We start from the raw sequence: 24915 nt of genomic DNA on the forward strand, positions 1-24915 counted from the left end.
TACCAGTGCGCTCTACGCACTCAAGTCTATAAGTAAGTGTCCCTCTGTGACTTCCCTTTACGCTCTTTCACAACCTTTTTCATGCAGGACCTGTATCTCTACCAGATGTTCACTGAATAAGTAACCTAAATATGTGTTTGCATAACGTAACGTCTTTAACTAAACATTTCCTGAAATTGCACAGTTAAATCCACAATTCCAAATTTGACAACGCATTTGTTATGGAGAAATGGTTTACTGAGCTTTCGGCCCCTGGCATTACTCTCGTCATTCAAAAAGGGTCCTCCATCTTACACCAAGACAAGTCACAATTCACTTGATATTTGCATGTTCTAACCAAAACTCTCGGAATCGTCGGAAATGGAAGCTATGAGCTTTGTCCTTGAACGATCTCATAATTTCTCTTTGGCCGGAGCACTCATTTATTGCCCCATGGATATTCAGCTTCTCTTGCCCCTGATTTAGCTGCTATTCTTGCCCCACTGTGCGTCACATATGCACATTTCACCATCCAATGACCCTTTAACATTCATGCCGACAATCTGCACAATTGTGGATCAGAAATCCCTATCGATGCTATGTCTTCCCTCAACCTCACACAGCGGGTTTCCTCTTCCACACATATGGGTAGACAGATCAATCAGCATTCTTCATCCGCCGGCTATCACGGGCGTGAGGATTTCCACGCCATCCGGACCCCAATCTGTACATTCAGGACTTTTTATCTACTGGAGGTTTGATACCACTTGATGTTAATTTGCCATAGACCTATCACAAATTATGGCCTTCATGGCGACGCCACCTAAATGGGATTTGAACATAGCGGCGCGCACTACTGAGGATACCGTCTATTCCATCTTTTCTCTGTGAATTCCCTATGAGGTTGCATTTACTTGCACCCATATTTATCATATTGGGTTATTTGTTGGGTGCTCTACATTGCTGTATGTTTCTGTATATTCTATCCCACGATCAAGGCTGTATGTTAATCATCAGATTTTTGTCTTCATGAGTCCCACAGTTTGGCTTCGTCCTGATGAAAGTGTGACCCAGACTAGGGTCAGACACCTAAACGCGCGTCGGCGCTGGAGTCTTGTGTCTCCCCCATATCTATCTCCCTCCGGGGAAAGAAATTGTGTCGCTGAACAGCACGAGGAGTGAACAACTGTACACTGCCGATATACAATTGTTTATGTTATTACTGCATTGTATTTGGTGTGAACTGACCTTGGGGAAGACTTTTTTGTGATTTTGGATTATTGTCATTGTTGTTTAATTATTTTGAATGTGTTGAATGGTCTGAGTATGTATGTGCTTGTGTGATGGTTAGACAGAATGAATGAATGTGTGTGACTCATGATATTTATTGATATTAACCATTTGAGATCTCACCTAATGATGTTTTTTTGTACCATTTGGACTAAATAACAATAATAAAGGAATATATCTTTTTCCAATTTATGTGTACGTATCACTTATGGGATGACAGTGTGTTGGTTGGACCTATTTCGCTTTATCGGTGACGTATTTGCACCAATTTAAGTAAAACCCAGGCAGAGGGGGGTGTATTCTCTGCACTGTTTTGTAGACAGATCAATCTAGTATTCTTCAGTCCCTCTGCCTGGCAAGTGGATGACCACTGGCCCTTATCTTGGACTGACCATCATCATATCTCTCTCACACATCAACGATCCCCACCAATAATCAGCCTTATAATCAGTGTATTGCCCTTGGACGTAATTGTTCTAGACTCAACACTGGTCTCTTAGAACAATTAATAACTGCCTCAACTCCACCTTTAAAGGCAACCTAAATAACGATTCAGCTGCCTATAATGATTGGATTATATCAGCCATTGGATCTGCGGCTCTAAAACTTTATCCAGACCAAGGAAAAACCACTCTGCAGCCTGGTTTCAGACACCACAAGAGAGGCCTAATACACCTGCAAAAATGTAGAATGAAGATGGGGAGCAGATTAAGCTGAGGAATGCACTCTCCTATAAAGCAGAACCTCAAAAACGACCATAAACGACTTAAAACAGCCCAATTGGAATTCTACACTAGGATAAACAACATGGCCAAAATAGAAAATACACAAAAATCTTCAAAAGAGGTTCTGCCGAATCTCTAAACCCCGTCAGCAGCGTACGTGAAAATCTCTCCGGTTTCTTTCAGGACAAAATTACTAGAACTCAGAAAGGTTTTGCTCTTGTGACCCTCATACCCTGTCTGGCACATCGCTAGCCAAATTCATATAAATCTCTCCAGCAGAACAACAACAAGCACTGCTTTCTTGTAATCTGGGTTCACTCACTGATCCTTGTCTTTCCCGCATCCTTAGTCATTAATATGACGAAAACCATCAGCTTATCCTGCAGTCCTGAGCAATTCCAAACCAATGTCCCTATTACTTTCAGTTTAAACAATACTGGAAAAATGGTCAACGTCCAACTTCCTAAGTACCTGAAATGCACTCTCTATTACAGCCTACTCAGTCTCGTTTCAGGCCTAACTACAGCACCAAAACCGCCATACTTTTAGCTACAAAGCACATCAACAATGGCAAGATAGCCATGCTTCTGCTCCTTGTCCTGGCTGCCACTTTCAACACAATATCCAATCCTATGCTGCTACACAGGCTCAAGTTGCTGGGCCCACTGGCTCTTAGATGGCTCCATTCATTCCTCACCACTGCACACAGTCAACCTCCCTATCTTCTCTTCAGGTTCAGTAAAACTTGACTTTGAGGTGCCTCCGTCCTCCTCTCGCTCAAAGTCTTTCGACATATACATGGCCCTGTTGGCGGACCTGGTAGAGAGCTTCAGCCCAAGAACAATTTCATATGCAGAAGGCATACCGTTGCTGGTGTCAATTGAATCCAATTCTCCTCCGGTGTTAGAATCCTTTAAGGCCTCTATGTTAGCGGTTGCAACATTGATGAATAACTGATGCCTCTAATTAAACTCAAACGAAAACAGAAATTCTGGTCTTTGAGTGAAAGCTCAAGCTATGCCTCGCAGATTAGCCCTAAGAAAGTTGAAACCAGTCTGGGGTTGCTTGTGGTCCCTTTTGGAGGGGGCCTCGCCTGGCAGTTTGGGACATGTTTACATGAGGAGGAGGATGGTACTGATTTGCATTGGGCGAGCCTTTGTCTATAGTAACATGGGGTGAAAAACAATGGACTGGAATGGCGGCCTGAGCGATTGCCTGTGGCTGAAATTAATTCAAGCATTTCATCTATAACGTTGTTATTATTCCTTTGAATATGTGTCAGAAATGTGTCCAGGCGACAATCCTGATGCAGTGGTATCGAGCACATGAAGTGATACAGCCCTGTATGAATTGACTTGCACTTCGATCACAGATGTCTTTGTAGAGGAGCTGATTCAATTGGTATTTATAGGATCAGTATACATTAAGAAATAACAGGTAATATGCCTTTATATTAAGCAAAAGGAGAGGAAGAACCGATTCACGCACTCGCAATCTAGGCCCCCAAATGTAATTGAAGTAAAGGATGTTCAGATTAGCCGAGAGATTTATGGATCATTTTATAAGGCACACACTTAGGAATTCATGAGACTGATTTTGAACAATCTATTTTAGAGCTCAGGTTTTTAATAGTTAGGAGGTAGCTCCTTCAAAAAGCCTATGGGGGGGGGGTTGCTCACTAATCGCTCAGCAAGATAGCCACTTAAATACAGAACTGCAGTGGTCTGCTTGATTAGGCTTCCTTTATCCTCCTGTTTAATACGATCAGAGTGAAAACTTGCTGACACTTCTAGCAAGCTCCCTGGCTCATCTTGTTGTGTGTCTGGTCAGGATTGCACCTGTGGCGAACATGCTTGTCAGAGACCGAAGCTGCCGATGAGCCTGCAGGGTTCCGGAGTGCTCTGATGCTTTGAGCAGCTACTCCATGGTTCAATGCGCATGCACCTTCTCCTCTCCACGCCCCGCGGTGCTTGGCTTCGATGGAGGCCCGAATGTGACACTAGCTGGTTGTAAAACTTCAGAAGTGGCCTCTGTCAGACTTCCCTTGTGAGGCTGGTAGCTATGTCCCAAGGAGAGTGTGGCCTGGTCTTGGACCTATATGTAGACATGTTGATTGGTCAGTGAGGTGGTAGGTTTGCAGCCCTCAAGGTTGTGAATGAAGGCCCTCCCTAGTATGGACAAGTTGCTGGGCCCACTGGCTCTTAGATGGCTGCATTAATTCCCCACCACTGCACACAGTCAGCCTCCCTATCTTCTCTTCAACTTCAGTGAAACTTGAATTTGATGTGCCTCAGGCCTCCTCTCGCTCAAAGCCTTTCGACATACACATGGCCCTGTTGGCGGACCTGGTGGAGAGCATCAGCCTAAGAACAATTTCATATGCAGAAGGCATACCGTTGCTGGTGTCAATTGAATCCAATTCTTCTCCGATGCGATGAGCTCCGAGCCTGGGACATTTATCCAACGCATTTATCCGTACATCCCTAGTTTTTTGGACGGCAGACTGGGAGCGGCAGCTAGGCACAGATGGCGGGGCTGATCCGACGGCGGCTGCTGAACATTAGAGACACAGAAGCTCCATGAACCCATACTGGTGCCATTCCCTTTATTTACACTTCGGAACAGTAAGAGGGGATCGCTGTCGTATTGGCTACCGGCTTCCATGCCCTATTATGTTGTCTGGGTAGCCCTTCCGTCTGAAATGAGTAGACTCTTTGCTGTGGTCCAGTGCTGTTAGTTGGTGATGGTCGCTGGTGCTTCCGGCGCGACTTTCTGCTCACTGTAGTATACTGGTTGGTGTTCAGTTGCTGTGGCTGGAGGTGCACTGCCTGGCCCTTTCAAGCTGCCGACTATGGGTAAGAGAAGGCCTAGGGTGCCAACGAGGTCCGGGAGGGCAGGATCTAAGTCTCCGACTTTGGGTCGGTCTTCCATCCTGTCCCATCAGACGGGGGGCGATGTGGAGCCCAACGATTCCGGGGACAAGCTCTACATGATTTTGCGGGAGATTCGAGATTCCCGTTCCGTTTTGAAGGCGCAGCTGGGCATCATTTCAGTGGATCTCAACTTGCTGAAAGATGATCATAAGAAATTGGCTGGGAGAGCTCGAGCGACTGAGCGGCAGGTTGACATCATGGTCCCTCAGGTAAAGGCGCACGAAGAAGAACTACAGTACATGCATCAACAGATTGACTCCCTCCAGGCTCGGGCGGATGATGAAGAAGGTCGGGCATGCCGGAATAATCTCCAAATCGTGGGCCAACCGGAGGGGAAGGAGGGTACTACGCCTACGGAGTTAATTGAAAACTGGTTAAAGACAACTGTGGCCTCCACCGGACTGTCCGCGCATTTCACGGTTGAGAGGGCACACCGGGTTCCCACACGACGCCCTATTCAGGGTGCTGTCCCGCGTCCCATCATGGCTAGGATTTTAAACTACAGGGATCGTGATCATCTACTACAGGCGGCGAGAGAAAATGGTCCTTTACCGCTTGATAACATCAGGATTTCAATATTTCCGGATTACACCTTGGCAGTTGAGCGCAGAAGATTTTCCTTTATGGAGGTGAAGGCACGGGCTCGAGCAGCAGGCCTGTCATTTGCATTACTATTCCCTGCAAAACTGAAAATCATGCACGAACAGCGCTCCCTGTTTTTTGATACCCGACAGTGGCTGAGAACGGCTGGACAAGATGTTCCCCGACGTCCAACCCATGCGCCGCATGGACTCCTCACTGCCCAAACCGCAGCGTCCCCCTCGGAGGCGTAAGAGGGGCATTTTCACGCAGAGCTCGATCTCCAGCTCCTTGGGCTGTCAGCAAGTACTGGAGGGCAGGTGGAGGGCCCTGCATGCTGCTTCCCCTTTTCGTGCCTCCCACCCAGAGATCAGCTCTAGCCCGTCGGAGGGAATAAATACGGACACTGATTCAGATGGCAGCGCGGCTCTGTTCCCTTCAGAGACCTCACGACTCAGCAAGAATCCTCTGGCCTCAGCGGGCTCTTGATCCTTTGTCTCTTGCCTTGTAGTCTATGCTTGGCCTCCTAATTGGTTTCCTGCCTGAATCGTAGAGCTATAATCCATTACCTGTGTCTTTACTGGACTAGCAGACCTTGTGTGCCGTTTTGATAGGTGGGAACAGATGGTTAAGCTCCCGGGCCTGGTGCACGTTCTGGGTGCTTTCTGAGAGCCTCATTGCACTTGTGCGACTGTTGATGGTGTTAGCAACCTTCCCCCAAAGGCGGTAGCACCGGCTGGCTGTGAAGTATGTTCATGTTATTCTCATGGTTTGGTCGAACGATGTTTGGGCGTTGGACCCAGTATTGGGATTTTGTTGGATTTTATCAAACTATGCTGCATAGTCTGGGGTTTGTGGAGGGGGGGGGAGGGATGGGGGTGGTTGAGTGGGGGTGGGATCCGGGGGGAGTTTTATTGCATTTGCCGATGTCTGCTGTTAATACTTATACCCTTGTCTCGTGGAACGTGCGAGGTATGGGTTCTGTGGCAAAACAACATAGAATAGCTGCTCAGTTGCATCGTTGTAAGGCACACATAATTTGTTTCCAGGAGACCCTTTTCATCCCCACTGAAACTGCGAAACTACAAAGGAGATGGCGTGGTCAGGTTTTTGCGACAGCATATTCGGCATTCTCCAGAGGGGCTGCTATTTGGGGTCAGGCGGGAATTCCCTTCTCACTTACTGAGAGTAAGTTAGATTATCAGGGCCGGTTTGTCCTACTGTTGGGGACGCTGGATGACAGACAGATAGTGCTGGGTTCCCTTTATGCACCGAATACGGATCAAGAGGCATTTTTTGTGCGGGTGTTTCAGGCGCTTGCTGGCTGGTCCCATGTCCCTTGGCTTCTAGGGAGTGACCTGAATGCAGTCTTAGACACTGGCCTGGAAACGTTCCCATCCTCCTTTAGAGTGGGGCAGCTGCAGTGGATGGCATATTGGTTGGGCGGTAAGAATTTATTCGAAATTGGATACTCCTTGGGTTGGTTGAGACATGGGTTACTTCAGTCCCAGCTCTGTCTGGGTGCACCGAAAATGCTAGATCCTCCGTACTTGTTGCATGTTGCGTTGTCTTACTGGGCACAGGCGAAGAGGTTGGCTCGGTTGCCATTTCCGTACGCTCCAAATATCCCCATATGTGGATTGCCTACTAGGCGTGGAGTGCTATCGATGACCCGAATACGGGGAGGGACCCGGAAGGGGGTAGGGACGGTCGGGGATTTATTTCACGAGGGCCATTTGATGCCCCATGACGAGTTTGCACCTGCTAACTCGTTGCCTGACACCTTATTTCTTACTCATGCGGGTGTAGTGTGTTTCATTTGTACTTACTGGTATATAGACCAAATAGAACCCACAACTTTCCAGTTACTACGATCACTGCACATTATGGGGCATGGTCGACACTTGGTGAGATGGCTTTATAGAGGCCTGAGAGAACATTTGCATGTTCTGCTAACACACCTTAAGCAGAAGTGGGCCGTGACCTTAGGACGGGAGCTGGAGGATAGAGAATGGACCCAAATCCTAGAGCATCCCCGGCGAGTCTCTCGGGATTGCCAATCAAAAACGATTCAGTTATTTGTATTACATCGAGCATACCTAGCTCCGGCCACGATAAGGAAAATGTTTCCCACGGCGGTCGCTGTATGTCCGCGGTGTAGGATGAACGACGCTGATTTTCTTCATATGATATGGTCCTGTCGGGTGCTACAGGGGTTCTGGTCAGAGGTGGTCAGGCGATTGGAGGTGTTGACGGAGCGTGCACCATGGGACACAATTGAGGCCTGCCTTTTGGGATTATTCCCCCTCCCTAAGAAGGCTAAGTTGTTATGTAGGTTTGCAGGGTTGGCTCGGATGTTGGCAAAACGTATGATTACACGGCGCTGGAAGTCTACTCTGGGGCCGAGAGTGGGTGATTGGCGTGAAGATCTGATCAGATGGGCGATTGCAGAAAGGGAGGCATTGCACCGTGAAGAATATAGGGGACTGCGAAAGCGTCCGATTTCGTTGGACTGGGCACACCTAGTAGAACAGTCCAGGGCCATGGAAGAATATGAGCCCTCGGGTTTGCATCGTAGTGGGTGGGACATTGGTGTAGTTCCATAGGAGCAGCTGGATTCATGCTTTCCCTGGGGGTATCCTTTCAGTTTCCTTATTCCCGGCCTGGTTTCCTTTGTCCCTGTCCCACTTTGGATCTCCTCCTCTCCTTGTTCCTCTTCGTGGATTTTCTTCCTTCTTCCCTCCTCTCTTCTCCCCCCCCTCATTGGGGGCACCCCCCCTTGCGGGGTTTCCGGACCAGACGCGCACTGGACGCAGGAACATCAGCGCAGTGGGTAGTCTGTATAGAAGCATTTGAGTTACTTGTTTGTTGGGGCATGGTTTGGGGTTGATTAGTTTGGGTGGGGGATATAAAGGGTACTGCACAAGATGTAACTCACTAGTATTGTACTTATCTGTCAGGTGTTACGAACTGTACATTTATACTGCGAGTTATGTTTTATTTACTGTACGTTGTCTGTACACTTTAACTTAACATGTGACCAGGATCCGGATAGCCTTGCTACTATGCGAGGCCTCCAAAATGTTTCTGCTTTATCGTGTACACCTGTGTATGATTTGCAGTGCTCAATAAAAAAAAACAGTGTTAAAAAAAATGTTGAGAGGCTAGGGGACTGGGTCTCGATGTCGGGTTGGGAGAACAGCAATGACCTACTCAATTTGAATGCGTAGGTAATACAACCGGAGGCGTGAAATGAGAGGTTCACTACCAGAAATAACAGGAAGGTATAAAGTTAGGCTGGTTAGAAAGGTAATGAGGGGTAGAGGCAGGCATGGTGGTGAGGGGAGAAACAGATGCATGTTAGGAGAGCGCTGTGAGGGAGGGAGGCGAAATGGGAAGAGGCACTTAAAGGTGGGTCGGGTAAACACCGTAGTGCGGCAAACAGAAGGGTAGCGAGGGGTGAAGGGTAGACAAAGAAGTAAGGTGTAGAAGAAAAAGATTCAGGAGCAGAGACAGGTAAATCAAAGATAGAGAGGGGAGAATAACGCCGTTGTAGAACGTGAGAGAGCCAGGTAGAGAGAGGGTGAGGTGTGTAGAGACAGGTAGAGACAGCTGAAGAAAAGGGAATAATAAAGACTGAGGTAGACAGGTGAGGTAGAGGGGTGCGTTGATTTAAAGGAAGTGCAGAGATGTGTCAGAGAGATGTTACTGAAGAGAAAAAGAAGTAGAGGTATTGAGAAAGGAGTAAGCTACTAAAAGAAGTAAGGGGGTTAACAGAGGTAGAACCAGTGGAAGGGGAGAGAACACGTAGAAGATGAATGACAGGGTAAAGTGAGCGATCAGGCAGTGAGTGTGAGGAGTGTGATACAGAGGGATATGTGGCAGTGAGCGCGAGGTGTGGGGTACAGAGGGATATGTTGTGGCAGTGAGCACGAGGTGTGGGGTACAGAGGGCTATGTTGTGGCAGTGAGCGCGAGGTGTGGGGTACAGAGGGATATAAGGCAGTGAGTGCAAGGTGTGGGGTACAGAGGGATATAAGGCAGGGAGCGAGAGGTGTCGGGTACAGAGGGATTTTAGGTAGTGAGCGCGGGGAGTGGGGTACAGAGGGATAGGTTGTGGCAGTGAGCGCGAGGTGTGGGGTACAGAGGGATATAAGCCAGTGAGCGCAAGATGTGGGGTACAGAGGGATATAAGGCAGTGAGCAAGAGGTGTGGGGTACAGAGGGATATGTTGTGGCAGTGAGCGCCAGGTGTGGGGTACAGAGGGATATAAGGCAGTGAGCAAGAGGTGTGGGGTACAGAGGGATATAAGGCAGTGAGCAAGAGGTGTGGGGTACAGAGGGATATAAGGCAGTGACTGCGGGGAGTGGGGTACAGAGAGATATTTTGTGGCAGTGAGCACAAGGTGTGGGGTACAGAGTGATATGTTGTGGTAGTGAGCGCAAGGTGTGGGGTACAGAGGGATATAAGGCAGTGACCGCAAGGTGTGGGGTACAGAGAGATATGTTGTGGCAGTGAGCGCGAGGTGTGGGGTACAGAGGGATATAAGGCAGTGAGCGCAAGATGTGGGGTACAGAGGGATATAAGGCAGTGAGAGCAAGGTGTGGGGTACAGAGGGATATAAGGCAGTGGGCAATGGTATTGTGGGGGTTAAAACGCTGCACAGCTTATGCCTCTGACCCTTGCATCAGGTCTCTCACATGTGCAAGTCCGTTTCAATAAGGGACCAGTATAAGCCAGGAGGCATCCACCAAAACACCCACGGTGGAAAGGGAGAGCACAGATTCAACAAGCATTGGCATAGCCAATAGGTCTCGTTTTTGGGACCTTATAAGTATTTATTTATGCAGCACAATATCCTTGGTGCAACAACATCAACACAGAAGCAACACAGAGGCATGCCTAAAAACTTATAAGGTCCCAAAAGCGAGACCTATTGGCTACGCCAATGCTTGTTATATTTGTAAGGGACGAGCAGTTTCCCTGTAATAACCGTTTAAAACAACGATAAAACATGAACAGGCCCTGACAAAGCCAAAGGGTTGCCAGCCAACGACAGACCTAGTATGGTCTATAAAATGCAGCCAGCAGTGAAAACGAAGCAAACCATTTACTTTGTTGGTTTTCTGCAGCTCAATCCGATTCCCCAGCAGAGGTACACACCGTGAGTTCCTAAAGCGCTCTACCGAGTTGCCTGACTCTTGAATGAAACCAGCCCTTCATGGCTTTTAAGTCATTCGCACTAGGCATTGTGGGACTTGTAGTTTTATTTTTAACATTGTTATGGGTATTTACTATAGAGCAGAGAGTCACGCTATAAGGTGAATTTTGGCGCTATGCTACTCTGAGTCAGGCTGAGTCACAAAGCTTTCTGAAAGGTAAGCAAGCCCCCTGGAAATATTAACAGCGGAGTGTCAAAATAATAAGGTAGGTTGAATAAATTACACGGGGCGAACAATGCAACAGTTATGTCTGATGACTGCAATTAATAACTGAGGGTGACCAGCTATCTTTGGTGGTAAAGTGTTGCAGCACTGATCACCTAACCCCATGCCGAGCAATTTTTTCACTTTTTATCCGCTGGAGATAGAAATAGGTTATGCAGAAAATGATACATTATGCAGTGAGTGTGGCAAACTCAAATATATGGAATAACACTGGGGCAGCACGTTTTTCATTGGCCCTTGGTGTCGTACAAGTTAGTCTCCACTGAAGTGATAACATACGCATGCTGCACATGATTCACAAAAAAGATCCTGTTGAATATGTAAATAATGTACATAACCCTAGGCATATTTAAACGTATTTTGTATATCTCATTTGGAGAGTGTCAATGCTGCTTAAGACAGCACACTGCACGTTCATGCTCGCCCACAATATAGTAACTACAAATAGAGGGAAACGTTTTTACATATATCTGAGCTCCTAGTGTACACCCAAATCAGCCCTGTGCAACATGTGCACCAATAAAAGTAGAATATTCCCACCCCATGATGCACCCCTTGTCAGTGGATTATGTATTGCTAGGAGACGGGAGGGGCTTAGCAGCCACAGTAGAAGATATCGCTGTGCGCGTGGACAGCCAGACAGGAAGTGGTGGTATGTGTTGGACTTGGCCCTTCTGGCAGGTTCACCCCTGAACTTTTTGCTTTTTAATGATGACCTGGTGATAGTGATTTTTGGTTTCTGCGCACTTTTCCCTGTGTCCCAGGGTAAAGTGCTTGCGTGTGGTGAGATTGGCCTGCCCTCCCATAGGAATGCATGGGGAATGTCTGTGACCATGTTAGTTCCTGATGCGTGGGGAGTGCAGGTGCGAATCTGGTATGTGCAGACTCGTGTGATTAAATGCTGCGCAATGATGTGTGCGGCGTGAATGTGTCTAGTGTGGAAGTGCCACTTCTAGACATGGGTGTGCGTGTGCAGTGAATGTGCTGGCATGTGGTTGGCTGGAGCTGGCTGGTGAGCCAGGATGGGTCTGCCCCGGTGGTGAGTGGAGAGATTAGCATGCTGATGTGAGGGAGGGGTGCACCTGGGACCTGAATAGGGCTGGGCTTTCCCCACACAATGCTGGCTCCGCCCCCTGTGGTGCAACTGATGTCCATAGTTTGGCCAGTGAATAGGAAAGATGGCTGAGCACATCAAGAGTGCTCCAAAACCAGCTGTGACTGGTTTCCCCCACCCTGCACACAGACAAAGGATGAATGTGTATAAAAGAAGGGGCTGTGAACCCAGTGTAGGTGTGCTTGTGCTTACTTTGAAAGGGCACTCTGCCAGCAGGAACCGTCGCGGGACCCAGCTGCTGCTTCCTGGGGGTCTCTGCGTGATGGCCTGCCTGGCTGCCCTTTGCTGGGGGTCTCCCCATCCCTGAGGACTCGTGTTTCTGCTGCTGGAGGACTTCCTCGAGAGCCTGGCGCTTTGTTCCCAAGAGGGCTCTCTTTGGCTGTTCCTGAGAAGGACTCTTTGCTGTAGGGTTATGCCAGCCTAGAGGGAGCCTACCCCTCGTTTTACCCTGCCGGGTAGTGCCAGTCCATCACGGGTGCCTCCCCGTTTTATTATTTAATTACCGAGGGAGCCTACCCCTCAAAATCACCGCTGCCGGCCCGGGGATCCTCGGGGAAGCACTGTGCCCGCCCCCACAACCCCAGGGCCACGCTGCCATTGGCTACCGCCGCCGCGACCCGGAAGTACTGCGGGCCAAGCAGGAAGCCAGGCACCAGACGCCCGGACGTGGGCGGGACCGGCTGATTCTTCTTTCCGCTTGCCCCGGCCTGGGGAAGCCCAGCAGAGACTCACCGGCGTCCCTGAGCAGCCCTGGTCCCAGGAAGACCGACGACCAGAGAAGGAGTCCCCGCGCTGCCCACAGAAGCAGCCAGCAACCTGCGAAGCTCCCCCGAGTCCCGCCGGTGCAGGGAGCCACGAGAGGACGCCGCCGCAAGACACCGGTGAGTGGGGTCCGGTGCAGTATAGGAGAGGGAGGCGTCGGGGCACATTGCCTGTGCCGCCCCCCAGTGGTGCACGCTCCCCCAGTGCTGAGGGCATTTTGTTCATTAGAGCCCAGAGAGGCTCAGGTGCATATTTGTTGTTTAGAGCCAGAGAGGCTCTTTGGGGCACAGTTGCTTCGAGTCCCCAGGAGGGGGACTCCAACGGTGGGGCCATTTTGTGTTTAGAGCCCACGAGGACTCAGGGGGCACATTTGTATTTCAGAGCGCACGAGGCTCCCCGTGACCCGGGCATCTTTTGTTTCCGGAGAGTCCACAAGGGACTCCAACGAAAGGGGGCATTAAGGCATTGGTCTTGAGCCTTAAAGGCTCCACAGTCACAGGGGCAGTTCTGACTTAAAGCCCATGAGGCTCCACCGGGCATTTTGGTTCTCGAGCCCAGGAGGCTCCCACGACCCCAGGGGCATTTCTGGCGGTAGAGCTGCCCCAGCTGGCAGCGGGCCGCTCCCCCAGTGGTGACATATTTCTTTAGAGCCAAAGCGACTCCACAAAAGGGGGCATAGTTATTACTGAGCCCAGAGGAGTTCTCCAGCTGTCCAGCACTTAGTGGGCAGCTGCTACGTTTAGGCCCCTGGTGCATCTTCCTTTGGCTGCTCTGCGCAGCCTGCCCTGACATTGGGACACTGGACGTCCTAGCTCCAGAGAGGTCAGTTGGCCTGGGGATAGTTTGAATTTATACCTTATGTGATTTCTGTACTTTTTCCTACACCGCTGAATGTATGTTTATGCATCATGTGTTTTCTTCCCTACACCTCTGAATGTTGTGATGCATCATGTGTAATGTGTTTATGCCTATACCCCTAAATGTATAGTGATACTTAGGTGGTTGTTCTGTCTAGTACAGGTGTTGCTAGTAAGGTCCTGGTTCCCTGCGTGACATTCTCCTAAGGTGGTTAGGGTTGCGTAGGTGGTACTTACCCGTTACCAGTAGTTACTGGTTGTGTGCTCTATTTTCTATTTTGGTGCTAAAGTGATTGTTCTATGTTCTACCAAGTGCTAGTTCTAAAAGTGTTTATTCTTGACAATGGCGCCCGTGGCCCTGACCCATGTACCCTACCCCCTGTAAATTCTGCCCGTGCCTATGGCACATTGTAAAGTGTGTATTTATTATCTAATGTTTTGTTCAATACAAAGGCTATTTTTACATATAACCTTGTGTGGAGTTTCCTTTGTGGTAGGCCTTGGGTGTTGTTTCTGGGGTGCGTGCGCAAACACTTAACTCACATTGCCTCCGAGTTTAGCCTTACTGCTCGTGTCACGTTACCAAGGGGGTGAGCAGGGGTTATCTTGGTGTGTACCTCCCTTGCCCTGACGTAGAGTGGTGGTCTCTGCCTGGTTTTGGCGCAAGCCCTAGCCAGCCAGAGATACCATTTCTAACAGTATGCAACTACATGTCAACAGACAGAGCCCCAAGAGACAGAGTTCGAGATGGCGAAGGGTGCACATGAGACAAGGCAGTGATCGCGGGACTGGCTGTGCGCGCCTGGGCCGCTCTGCTGTTGCATTCAGTTTTCATGGCGACGCAAAGGCATGGATCTGATCTATGCAGATGACAAGCATGCAATGGGGAGGCGTGCAGAGGAGGAGAAGGCTGGTCACCCAGAGCATAATAGCAGGTCAAGCCATAGCTAAGTAGGTAGTTTAAGTGTAAGTATTGTTTCCCACGTGCTTGGAAGGAAGAAAGCGAGAGTGTTGTCTTTTACATGTAAATGAGGGAGTCAGAGGAGACACATACTCAAAGCCAACATAAAACCGACAATTAGAAAATACACGAGTTTTAATTGAAACCACTAGATGGCGGAAAAGCACATCTTGTGCATCTATAAAATATTCACGGTGCAAACACAGGTCACATCAACTGAATGTTCGTACATGGCCATTTAATATGAAAAGTTAAAAATACTTCAAGTCTACACAATGCATGATGAATGAGGTATTACATGAATGTATATTGAGAGTTCCCAACGGAGATACCCAATCTGAATGGCAACGGAACGATGCTTTAGTATGTAGAAACATTTTAGGTCAAATAATGCAAAATAACTCAGCAAAATATCAGACTTGCCAATTAAAAGCACCAAGAGAGCCCTCAGAATGACAGACTCTATACAAACGGAGCCTAACCTGGCAATTGTGCTCATTTTGTAGTGTGCTTCAAAAAACGATTATTCCAAAACTGCTGCCAGTGCCTTCTTTTATTTTATTCGGTTGCCCATAAAGAGCACTCTATGCTTTTCGGTTATTGTTCTGTTGAGCACAGAGAAGCAATGTTCCGCCAATTCCAGTGCGGGGAAAGCATCTGTGTTACTTCCTAATCAAACAACAGATGGGAGACGCACAGCGCTCACAATATCTACCGCAAAAAAGAGCAGGGGCTGTAAAGAATATGCTGCGGGACTTTCGTGCGGCATGCACCTGCTACAGAGAAAGGATGGATGCGGATATTTCACACTGGATAAGCGGAATCCAAAAACCCTTAGCATCTTGCCAGCATCAGCGTTCCGACAAGACTACCCTGGAAGTGGTTGCATACCTGGAAGAAGAAACTACTTAGAAGAAAATCATTGTAGGAACAGGAAGTGAGAGTGAATCAATGACAACGCCATTAAGAATGCTAGACCACCCTGTGTCCTGTGAATGGTACGATTTACACACGCTTCTCTTAAACCGAATATTTTTTTAACTCACACTTATGGCACTCCTCCAACAAACAAATGCGATCTCGGGAGATTGGAACGGAAATAAAAATACATACACAGCACTTTAAACATAGACACACCTTACATGGAGTAACGTTTAAATACTATTTTATTGTGGTATTACATAATCTTAGCATAGCTATTAGTCCCAATGTTCCGCTGCAACATGGTCGCCTTAGGATTGTTTCAGACAAACCCCAAAAAAACAAGCGCGCTGCGCCTCGCGCTGGCAGCAGGGGGGAGGGAGAGAGGAGGGTCCTGCGCCTGCTTCCCTTACGGGAACGAGCACTGACACCATATGTTTGCAATTTAATTACAAACATATGGTGTCAGCGCTCGAGCCCGCAAGGGAATAGCCACACATGCACGCGTTGCCATTGAAGGCAATGGAACGCCTGCACTGTTGTGGCTTAAAAAGGGGACCGATGGCTACAGGTCTCCTCCTATGCAGCGAATGCGCGCTGCGTAGGCGAGACCTAAAAAATGGGTGCAGCCCTGTGTGCTAGTTAGCAATGGAGTCGTTGGTGCGGGCAATTTATATTAAGCTTTAGCTTTCAGCCTTTATCTCCAACAGCCTGCTCTCGTGCGACCCATGCCACGATAGGCACAGAAAAAGCTGCACACCTCCAGGTTCAGCTCCAGCCAGATGCGCAACTAGAGTCAAATTTCGGGGGGGGGAGCGAGGGGGTGTGGAAATCGGGGAGGGTGGCTGATTCTTCAAGCAAAAGGCAGAGTGGAGCTGCAGGGGCTCTAAGCAGGTGGGGACATCAAAGCCTCATTAACAAGCAAAAGTCTTTAAAAGACCTGTGAAGTACTCGGGTGCGGCTGTGTGTGTGCCTGGGAAGCTGTCTCATCCCGGGCTGACACACACGACTGGGGAGGTGGCTGAAGCCCTTTGAGTCCAATGGGCGTTGCGCACCTGCCTCCAGCCCTAGTACTCTGGCGCTGTAGGGCCATATGCTCCTGTCCGCGAGGTCACCACACCGTTGGGGAGTCCCCCTCCTGGTTCTCACCTCCATTGTAATCCTGCAGCGCCGTCCCTGTCACCGTGCTCCAGCGGGTCCCAGGATCATGGTGCCAGCTCCCAGGCGTCGGCCCTCCAGACTTTGGCACCATGGGCGTCTGCAGGAGGGGGGCAAGGAGGGGTGCTCCAGGAGGGGGCAAGCACCCCTCCTTGCCCCCCCCGCGGACACCCATGGCTGTAGTACATAACATACACTGGGTGCACAACAGGATGAGTGCCTGCTCCTAGCACCCCCAGTCCAGTGTAGTATTTTTAAAGGGGATGAAGATGCTTGACCAACACCTTCTATGATACGGATCGCGACGGCACAAATTTTGCACCTGCATGATCTAATAGGGGTGTATCTTAATTTGCATTGGGGCATGGCTCCATGCAAATGAGGAAACATTTTGCCCACTGTGGCATGAGCGCAAAGAGCCTGTCAGGAGGTGCACTGAGTGTGTATCACAGAAAGGTGGTGCACAATCAGTGCACACCCCGATCATGCTCCTTAGAAGATCACATGGTGTAGTCACTCATTGTTCCTGCCTGCAAGGGGATCTATGTCCCCTTTGAATTGCGGGGCGGGTTGCCAAATGTTTTGAAAGGCGGCTGGTGTCTTCAAGCAGCCACTCGTCCTTTCACTAATTCCCTGTGTACAGTGTTGGCATGAGGTTACACCTGCACTGTGAGCAGCTTGTCCAACAGACTCAGTTAAGGGTGTACAGTGGAACTAAGTGGGAGAGCGCCAAATACACAATAGGCCTGTTGTTGGAGTGGGAGAGCTCCTGTGTCCTCATGTGGTTTCTTTCCTTGGATTAGTGACTTCAAGAGGTTGCATTTGCTTCTTTATACTACTCATGATCATTTGGTCATCAAGGTCATCTGCCGGAAGACTTTAATGTGACACAGCCATGCATGGACTGACCCCCAAGTGGAGCACTGCTGTCTTTGTAGAGGAGTTGGCGTGCCTAAGGTTTAGCGTCACCATTGTGCCACTCATGCAGCTCTCTTTATTGGCTCAAATACTCTTTTCCACTACTGATAAAGCTCTGTCTAAATGGCATTGTGGAATTGCATGAAATCTCACTTTGTTGTTCCTCTTTATTCATTTTTGAGGACACTCTTCACTGGGACCTTTGGTTGCATAGACTGCTCCATATATCTCAGGTGGCTGTTTAATGTTAAAGTGATTCTTAGTTGGGGCTATCCCTGTCTTCTTCCACCGTAGCTTCATGACCATCTTGTTCCTTCAGCCACTGTTTAGGAGGGGCATTTACAGTATTACTCCAGTGCTACCACAAGGCCACGCTCTGCTATGATCAAAGATGTTCCCAGGTTGTTCAAGCTGCCATTTGATAGCAAGAACATTTCTTTGGCACCTGCTAAATCCTGAAATCTATCTGCTTACTATTCAACTTCTTCAACTACTGATGCATCATATCCTAAATGGAAAACCATGCCAAGGGACATGCAATCCACCTAGATTACAATTGCTAGCAAGATAGGGACTTTCGCCATATTGAATGTATCATATGCGTGAGTGCCTGAACAAGCAGGTAAAGGATTGACCATGGTGAAATGGTGCATATCAGAAACAAAGAATGACAATAGGAGTGATAATGAAAAATGACTAAATATGCAGACTTTTATACAGCTTATGTGGGCTAAGAATGGACCTGGCGGGGCAACCAAGGTGGAATAATATTTGCGTGGTGTGGTCCTCAAATTTACACTCATGAGGAGAATGCACCAAATTTCTGAATTTGTGTTTGTGTAGCTATATGATTAGGTATCCTTTTTGGACTTTTCTGCAGGGAAAAGGACCCCTTCACTGAAGAGATAGGGAGATCAACTGGTTCATGAAAATATAGAGATAATAATCACAGATTTTATCAATGCTTTGAATTAGGCTTTTTTTGGCTAGCAACATTAGGCTTTGACAGAATGTGTAAAAATATGCTATGCTCCTCCCCAGAAAACTAAGACTCAAAAATAAGGGAAGACATCACGTGTCCAAGAACGCAACAATGGCTAGAGGGCACTTCTATATATTAGTTTAAGTAGAGACAGAGGAACAGACGAAATTGCCTCTCAACTTTATTGGTTTTAGGGCTCTCTGTGTTCAGGGCCGGACTGGCCGTAGCGGGCACCGGGCAATCCCCTGGTGCGCCGCATGGGTGGGGCCGGTTTTGGGCCCCTGGGCGCCGATTTTGTTACAGGGCCGTTTTTGCAGCATAGCTGCAAAATCGGCCCTGTACCAAAATCGGCCAAAAACCGGCCGGCAAAGAGCTCGGCAGAGGGGGGCGGCGGCCGAGCACTTTGCCAGGGCCGGTTGTGGTTCCTAGTCCGGCCCTGTCTGTGTCATTTACCATTCATGACTCTCATTGTTTACCTTCACTCTCTCCTAGTTTCACTTCTCTCCTTAGGACTTTGCTCTGAACATTTTTTCCCTGTTTAGATAAGACGTTATTATTCCAGTTTACCATTTGCACGTGCGTTGACTGCTGGTGCTCCCGGGACTGCAGAGTGTTCTTGGAACCAGTGCTTAATTTGAGTTAGTGGTTGCTGGTGGGGGGGCTCTGGCACTTATTTTTCTGCATCAGATATTTCCTCAGTGCAAGAGAAGGAAAAACACAATGATCGGAAAGATGGAGGAAGAGAAAGACAGCAAAACCGTCAGAAAGGAAGACAACTGGACCCTGTAAAAGAGAGAAAAAGGGGCAGGGAGTATCTAGTAATGTATTAAAGACTACCAGCCGGGGTAGGCGGGTGCGCCAAAGATTCATTGCACCGGCTGCCGGCTTCTGAGCTTCGGGCACCCACACTCTTTCTTTCACAAATTAAGCATTGCCTGGAACCTGCCAGGGTGCTCAGCTGCTCTATCAAGGAGCATCAAATAAGCAGACAAGTGGGGAGGTTTATGGTCATGCTATGTCAACCAAGTTATTAACAGTGTTATTTTGTAAGAGTTTACATAACCTAAAAAGCCTGTAAACAATGGGGGGAGTGACTTGGTGCTGGACAATAACTGGACTTGTGGGGCTATATCCATTATTTATTACCCCTCTCTCATTCACCCAAACTCTATTTACCTGTAGAGTGAGTATGGCTGCAGGGTTTTTGCCATTTCTGCACCACATCTACGGTCATAAGCGAGATTGGTCTATTGTCTTATGCAATCTTTTTCACATCATTGACTCAAGAGTTTCATCAAGTTAGGCCGGGCAGACTTGTTCAATACACCAGAATCAATATGATCAAAGGACAGGGTTGAGATTAAAGCCTGCATTTAAGGTTCGCCATGGCACATCGAGAGGCAATTGAACTTGCTGACCAACAGTGAGAGCCCATACACTAGTAAAGACAACCCTGGGAATTGAACCTTATTTAAAGTTAATGACGTACCCACACGATAGACTTTTAATTACCAGTTTTAGGTTAGATTTTTTCCATCACTTACTAGCGGTACTGGCAGGTTTTGTTAAAAATATCGGAGAGAGAGGGCCCTGTGGCTGCGACAATATGTCTCCACAGGATACCCTTCACCTTGTTCTTCTCTGCCCGTACTATGCTTTTCCCAGGAAAAAAGTTTTTAAAGGATTTATTAAATCGAGCTGGTTTTAGACAGGCGCGAATAGTCTTGTTGTTTTAATAGCTTTCTTCAGATGTACATACCCTATTTTGTGTGGCTAATTTCTTGAGAGTCGCTGTCAAATTAAGGAAAACTAGGGGCGACTAAAGAAGAGAGGAAGGGTTCCTGGGTTATTGGCTCGCAAAGTCTGATCGAACAGGGCTGTAGTATTCATGTGACAACCATCCAATGCCTGCTCTAATGAACTGAATTGTATCGGAGAGTGATATTTTATGTATGTTTGGTTTTATATATGCTTTTATGATTTGTTTTCAAATCGAATAAAGGTATTTATTGATTGATTGACTCAAGAGGTTGCTTAGTGACACGTAGATGTAAGAAAAATTAGGTTGCATGACATTATCTCGTATTGATTACTGGTTCATTTCTGGGTACCTCATTGACTCTTTTGTAGAGTTTGACATATTCCTGAAAAACCTACCCACTTAACTATGAACCTAACATCTGAGACAACATTTAGAATTTGAGAATAATCTCAGCTCGGTCCCCAATATGAGCGTGATCCGGGAGACCATAAAGGTATATATCGAGAGTTTTGGGGTTAGGGTGTGTATCTACAAAGACCCCAAAGTCCTAAAATCAGTCAGACCACAATTGACCAAGCTAGTCAGACCACAGGCTCACTTTGGGTGCACTAAAAGCCCCAAATGATATTCTGGATATTCAGGCTCAACATTGTTTTACTTCTGGGAGGTTGCTAAGAAAGAAGTCAAATTTGGAAATACTACTTTGAGTGCCAGGAAGTATGGCAAAGGAGATAAACCTGGGATGGCATCTCAGAAGTTTGAAGCCTAGCCCTTTAGTACATAATAGCCATACAGCAGATGGCTTTTTCAAGAATATGGATGGGGCTCTATCAGATAATTTTGTCAGTTACTACTCTGAGTTGTACCTGTCCAAGTTAAGGATGTCCGGTACTGAAATAAGCCACTTTTGGATAATGTAGAGCTTGCAATGATTGAAAAGCCATCAGAGATCCCTGTCAGAGCAATTCATGATAGATACAATTTAGGAAGCTTTTAAATGCCTTTCTGGTGGTAAGGCTTCGGGTTCTGGCTGACTCATGGTTGAGTTTTATTAAGGGTATGTTAACCTTTTGGCTTCAAAGCTGCTGACATTATACAGGATGTGATTACTGGTGGTGCTTTTTCTCTTTATGCCCAAAGGTAATATTCACTGTTACGCAACCCAACAAAAAAAACTAATTGCTCATCTTACTGACACCCATCTATGATCAATATGAAGAACAACCTTCTTGTGAAAATTGACACAGCTTATGCCTCTGAAGGTGTTGCGAGAACAGTCAAAATGTATATTTGATGCTCCAGGAAGAATACATTGTGAACACTTTTTGCACTTCAAACTTACAGGCATCTGTGGTATTTATATATGCAGAGAAGGGACTCAACTCCCTGAATGATCATTCCCTCTTTGAAGTCCTTCACAGCATGGAAGTAGGTGCACTTTCTTGAAACTGGTAAGAATATGTCATGAGTCTGTTTCAGCCAGAATAGTTATCAATCAGTGGCTAGTTTCAGATCCTTCGGGGGTTGCTTGGGGGACAAGGCAGGCTTGAGCAGTTGACTTTCTACCTTTGTGAGTATGTACTTTCATCCATATTCTAGTAGCGTGGAGCTGTTTCTCTGGTATGCCCATGAATCGCTGACCTATCCATTCAATCCATTAAAGTACTTCAGACTCAGGGACGGACATAACTCCTTTCTCATAAGGTCAAACGATGACCTCTCATCTTACTTTGCACTGATCCCCAGACCCTATTAAAGTAAGCACAGTCGCCTGTAACGCCTCAAAAATGCTGAAGTTGGGATCATTAGTACATTCAGAAACAAATATAAAAGTCGAGTCAGCACCACCATTTTTAAAAGTCGAGTCAGCACCACCTATATGTCCTTTTTCTGCCATGGACAAAGGCAGGCGGTCCATCGCCCACATGATCTAGTCTGCTCAGGTTCATGCCATTATCCTGAGCAATTAATTCAGAGTTTTTACGCATCACTACATCCAGGTTTTTTGACTGAGTCCCTTTCTCCTCATAATGGATAATCCACCTCCCATTTGGTTGTGTTGAAATTCAAGGGGAACACCTTTTACTTAATTCAATACCAATTCCCTACATCATCCTCATGTAAGGCCACAGCAAGCAATAGCAGTTACTCATAATGTGCAAGCAATACTTGTACACAAATAAATGAATTACTCACATCCACATTTACCTTAATTAGAAGACTTTTCTTACCTAGTGTCTCCTGCTTTTATCACAGAGGGGTCTGTTAAATTCTCACCAACTCCTATAAAAGTAAAAAGTATACTGTAATACTGTGTGTATTAATCTCAATTTATAAGCTTTATCAAATATAATATGCATTATAAAACTACAATTTCTTGAGAAACAGCACTCCAAAAGGGCATAGAGAATGCTTTCACTATGAATTTTTGTCCTCCACAGTCTAATAGACAGATTAACTGCATCGATGCGGCGGCTTTTCCCGTTGTACGTGGCAATTTTAAAATTACCGCGTTACATGACGAGCTCAGCTCGTCATGAGCGCACGGCAGGTTACGCTCATGACGAGCTGAGCTCGTCATCAGCCTGGAAGGGGTTAAGAGAAAAAACCCTGTTTACAGGTCTATTTGCAGCACCAGAAAGATGACCAGGGAAGGCCACTGATTGCAGATTTTTCAGCCTGAATCTTAGAATGACCATGTTCACAGAGGAGCAACCAGAGGTGCACCCGCTTACTAAGCTAACCAAGCATATTAGACGGTGGGCTCGGGTCAGTACCCTCAAGTCTCTCTGGTTCCTGCAGGGGTTTGTTGCTTAAAGGCCACTTTTATCAGCAATCAGTAATGTGAGAATACTTTTTGTTGCAGGGTCAAGATCAGGACATGGGGGTGCGAATGAATTAGAGCAGGGAGCAAATGTCCTGCGGGCCTGACCTGGATAGGGTCGGTGACAGGCCACATCTGCAGGTGGAAGTAGCATGGAGATGCGCTATGAATTGTTGCAAATGGTGCTAATTGACAGTGTGCTTCAAGAGGCTGACATCTTTCAATCACACAGTAGTAATTCACAGCTGCACACAAGGCGACTGCCTTTGAGAAATGAGGCAGGATGAACTACATTGGAGAATATCACTGAAAAGTCTGAACGAAGTCCATATTTCTTGCAGCGGTTACGGCACTAACCAAATATATCACTGCCACTTCAAGGGATAGCAGTATCATGAATCAGTAAACACCCCTTGAAATCACTTTCTTCCCATACCCCTACTCCAGATCTACCATTTATCAATGCTGTAGTAAAATGATGGATTCAATCAAGCAAAGATCCTCGTTTAGTAGCTACCTTGAAGATAGCAATATCTAAGGAACGTCTGAATTGCAATTAACTTTTAGATAAACAATTGGATGGTGCTGGTCGTGTTTAACGTTATTTTAACTTCCACTATTTCAAGTCCCTCAATTTATTTGAGATAGTCAGGAATAAGTGTTTGTGCAATTGTTTTTTCACGATTTTTATTAATTATACAAAAAAATGCAATCAAGGAATTACAAAGATGACATGCTATAAACTAGCAGACTGACCCATCTATAGTAAGGAAAAGTAGTGGATGGAGGTACTGAATAAATAGCCACCATTGTAATGATTCTGGGCTGTGTTCTAGTCAATTCGTTGCACATTGTACCACTGCAAACAGGTACCAACCACATGAGAATCAGTCTTGTCCTATTCCTATTACAGTAGGAACAGTCCTGCCTTCACTGCTGAGCTGTGTCCCACCTGCAAGATAACATGAGCAGCACAGATCTGTTTTGTTACTGTGGGCCTCATCATTGTAATACCGCCCATGCTCTGTGGTGCCATGAGCAGGAACCAACATCTGGGCAAACCCATGCCGGTTCTACTGAAGGATTCCCATTGATAAAACAAATATGAGAAGGATGGAATACTTGAAGCTATCTCAGCCCACCCATGTTCTTTCTCCATGTAGGCTGTATTGCAGAGGGCCAACCAAACTAGTCATGCACACTCAGGAGTGGGCACACCACTCCTCCCCTGCCAAGCTCTGCTCGCAGTGCAGTCCCAACCATCCACAACCCAACCCTTCTGCTTTCTCGTAGTGTGAGAAGCAGAAACATAAAATGGTAGTTATTCCCATTTTATGTTTCTGCTTCTCGCACTGCAAGAAAGTAGTGGGGTGAAGCTCCTCTGCCCTAGTGGAGGAGCTGCCCCTGCTTAAATAAGTGAGCACCTTATACTTAGCCTCTTACATGGTCTCATTAAGAACGGATGAGGCTTGGCAGTTTGAGCAGGAACCAAGCCTGATTTGCACTTGACAATAGTGACAATATTTGTTTGGCACATAGAATGATCTAAAGTACATCAGTAAGGTACACTCCTTTTATTTGAAATATAAAACTCTTATGAATGAACTATATATTCTAGTCATTAAATTATACACTTATTTTGGTATTAAAACAGGCCTTTGAATAGGCATTTGCATATTTCAACTTCCTCAGAGCATAAACACA

At 47.1% G+C, this 24915-nt stretch overlaps 1 protein-coding gene across 2 annotated transcripts in view; it reads right to left on the reverse strand.

The window, feature by feature from the left end:
* The window catches only part of LOC144826433 (transient receptor potential cation channel subfamily M member 7-like), a 1864676-nt gene that overhangs the window by 77193 nt on the left and 1762568 nt on the right, over window positions 1-24915 (reverse strand). For both annotated transcript variants that reach the window (XM_078684758.1, XM_078684759.1), the window contains one exon: window positions 22619-22670. In XM_078684758.1, coding sequence (XP_078540884.1) covers window positions 22619-22670 — 52 coding nt within the window. The remainder of the gene's footprint in view (window positions 1-22618; window positions 22671-24915) is intronic.

Source organism: Lissotriton helveticus, chromosome 3_2, assembly GCF_964261635.1.
Source record: "Lissotriton helveticus chromosome 3_2, aLisHel1.1, whole genome shotgun sequence".
Taxonomy (NCBI): domain Eukaryota; kingdom Metazoa; phylum Chordata; class Amphibia; order Caudata; family Salamandridae; genus Lissotriton; species Lissotriton helveticus.